A 3,187-nucleotide genomic window follows, 5' to 3' on the forward strand; every position below is an offset into this window, starting at 1 on the left:
CATGTTTTAATAGATATTGGAATGAAAAGGGTGGTAGGGAGAATCTCTTTGTAGATCTCAATACTACAGCACTGGGATTTCAAACCCTTAGGATCCATTGATAAAGTGTCTCCTCGGTGTTGGTAATTAATTTCTACAAACCAAATTATTGTAAGTCAAAGAAGGCACCATCCATTGTAAAAATTGGTCATTTTAAACTAATAGCATATTCATTGTAAATCTATCGGCCATCGTCCATTCCAATCTCAGTCATTTAATTTATGATTGGTTCATTTTATGAGCTGCCAACCTGCAATCATATTAATCACATTTTTTTGAATAGAGGATTCTAGATTGCTCCAATTTTTCTATAAAAAATACATTTGTAATCAATTTTTTTCATAAGGCAATACAAGATTTATTTGTTGTGCATCAATGTAAGAATGAGTTTTTTTATGTTTTATCTTCTTCCTTGTCTTTTCCGACCAACATTGTGGTATCAAAGCTAATGGCAGATTCTTTAGAGCCCATTTTTTGGGTTCTCCATGGTTTCTCCTCTCTTTAGTTTCTTTTCTTCATGGTATCTTTTAAACATAATATTAAAGAAACATTGAGTAACTCACAAGCCAGATCTTACACACATAACAAGCTTGATAAACATAGACAGATATTCATTTAAATTGAAAATTTACTCTTAACTAGTTAAAGCATAGCTCTTTACAAACGTAATATTTAATATAAACAATCAAAACTGAACTAGTCATATAAATTGCCTAAAATGACAACAAAGATTTTCTAGTAAAACATGAATTCTCTAGTGTTATAGACAGAGATTTTTTCTGAATTAGATATATTGAAACTTAATTTATTTTTCTTACCTAGGTCAAATTATATTGAAAAGATTATGAAATATAAGTCTTACAATTACAAAGTAGATAAATATTTTAAGTTTTTGATAAATAACTTATTGTTTAAAATGAGTAAATACTCTTGACTCAAGCTACCTGATAGCCATTCTCAATTTTTATCCCACACTTTCAAATTTGCAGAAGAACTAGCCTTCCAAATTAGAAGGCAATGATCAACTGTTTCAATTTAATCTAATTAATACTATAAAAAATCTCACTATTTCTACAATTACAATTCATCACAAAGACTCCTATGCTAGGAAGGTTTTCATATAATCTTTGATAAGGATTGGTGTAGTCTTGAGCAATGAATTTAAACCAAAACTAAAGTTAATTATCCTTCTATTAGTTTAAAGGAGATTTTATTTTTTCAAATTAATTCTAGTATTAGTACACGTAACATTTGAGTGTATTGCCAATTTTATTTTCTTCTATTTATGTGTGGATACCCTTTTTCGATTTAGATAATAGATTATTAATGTATTTCAAGTATAAATTAAGTTTAAAAATAATTCACAAATAACTGTCATTTTATTAAAAGTTCAATTCTAATTAATTGATTAGATTATTGAATTGTGTAGAAAAAAGAAAGATTTAACTTTTTTCTTTTATCGTTAAGAGGATTAAGCCAAGATTAATTTTTATCTATTATTATTAATTATTATTTTATTAAGCATGAGTAGATTCAAATTCAACGTTGTGTTGTAGGCTTTGCCTGCAAGATTTAACTATTGAAGTATATTGAAAAAAACTTTTTACTAAGAATACTAATTCTACTATTTAAATAGAAAATGGTACAATTCAATTGTTCTACATGCATAAGAAATTTGGCTTTCCCCTTACAATTACTTTCATTATTACTTTCATTATGTCTTCATTATCTTGTAAACACTTCTACTTTTATTTTAAATTATCCATATACATTATTTATAATCTATTTGACCATTTAAAAATAATAATTTATTTATTTCCACTATTTAAAATTTCATATAAACGTTGAAGTTTATGTTGAAGTTGAAGTTGAAGTTGAAGTTGATGGGCCCTTGGCCTACTGGTGAAGTTGAAGTTGAAGTTAATGGGCCCTTGGTCTACTGTGAAGTTCAATGGCTCACAAACAAATAAAAAAATTCTTAATTATTGTATAGAACATGTACAATCACAATAAATATTTTATAAATAAGGTTGATAAACCTAGACACGTCTTACACCCATAACAAGGTAGATAAACATTCATTCAAATTTAAAACTCTTTACAAACTAAATATTTAATATAACCTTTGTAACTATACCCAGGAAACAATCAGAATTGAACCAGTCATATAAACTGCCTAAAATGACACAGTGAGCTAAACCTCTCAAACAACACCCAGTGAGTAATTACTATCTAAACCAATCATATAGACTACCTAGAGGGAGTTAATAAGACCATGAAACTCCTAATTAAAGGCAGGTTTTCAGTTGCAAACGATGGAGAGCCACAAGTTTTGCACTTCTGGACATGGACAGTCCAGGTCCTTCGGTCATATCCTAATCCCCTTCCACACTCCACTCAAAGCAGTGAAACAGCTGAGCTGAAAGAAGGTTCATACTCACAATGGCCATGTTGGACCCTAGGCATCCTCTTCTTCCTACCACAAGTGGCAACATGTCAAGCCACTTCTTGTCCCTCAGAAGATCCACATTTCTCCCCATAAACCTCTCCAGCCTAAACTCATGAGCATCCTCCCACACCGATGGGTCCCTTCCAATGGCCCAGGCGTTGACGATCAGCCTGCTTCTCATAGGAATGAAATATCCCCCAACTCTGCAATCTTCTGTGGAAGCTGCAAAAGTAGACTTCTAGCCAGCCTTAAACATCATACATTAAGGAAGAAATTAAGCTTGGAAAATTAAGTCAAACTTTGACTATTTAACACTTTTGCTCTAGGAATCAAGCCTTAGTGTGTGATGCTTAACCAGTTCGAGACTTGGGTACAACCTCAGAATCTCCATTACAACATAATGGAAATATTTCATGTTTGCCACATGATCCTCGTTCACCATGCTTTCTCTGCCCACTACCCATTCAATTTCCTCCTGCATTTTGTTTGCCACTCTAGGGTTTTTGATCAACAAACTCATCAGCCAACCTAATGTCATGGAAGTCGATTCAACCTCGGCTACAAGCACTGAAGGAGGTGGATAGAGTGGATCAAATACAAACACGAAGACATCAAGTTGTGCTACAACACTTCATACTCATTAACATATCTGAAATCTATTACAAATCCATAGAATGCTACAGCATTCCATCCACTCAT

General features: G+C 31.8%; 1 protein-coding gene across 1 annotated transcript; it reads right to left on the reverse strand.

Annotated features, from left to right (window-relative positions):
- Positions 1-2,414: 2,414 nt before the first annotated feature.
- Positions 2,415-2,952, reverse strand: LOC149562968 (cytochrome P450 CYP736A12-like). Its single transcript, XM_089828045.1, has 2 exons — positions 2,844-2,952; positions 2,415-2,710 (listed from the first exon to the last, which is right to left on the reverse strand). Exons 1-2 carry the CDS (start codon positions 2,950-2,952, stop codon positions 2,415-2,417), a joined length of 405 nt encoding a protein of 134 aa, XP_089684171.1.
- Positions 2,953-3,187: the final 235 nt, after the last annotated feature.

Source organism: Cupressus sempervirens, chromosome 4 (genome assembly GCF_028749045.1).
Source record: "Cupressus sempervirens isolate cs-2001-9-10 chromosome 4, ASM2874904v1, whole genome shotgun sequence".
Taxonomy (NCBI): domain Eukaryota; kingdom Viridiplantae; phylum Streptophyta; class Pinopsida; order Cupressales; family Cupressaceae; genus Cupressus; species Cupressus sempervirens.

Bases quoted from the DNA above. Each gene is read 5' to 3' on its own strand.
- LOC149562968 (XM_089828045.1), bottom strand. From the start codon at position 2,952: ATGGGTAGTGGGCAGAGAAAGCATGGTGAACGAGGATCATGTGGCAAA. The intron at 2,711-2,843 runs GTTAAGCATCAC...CTACTTTTGCAG, and splicing joins TGTACCCAAGTCTCGAACTG to CTTCCACAGAAGATTGCAGA.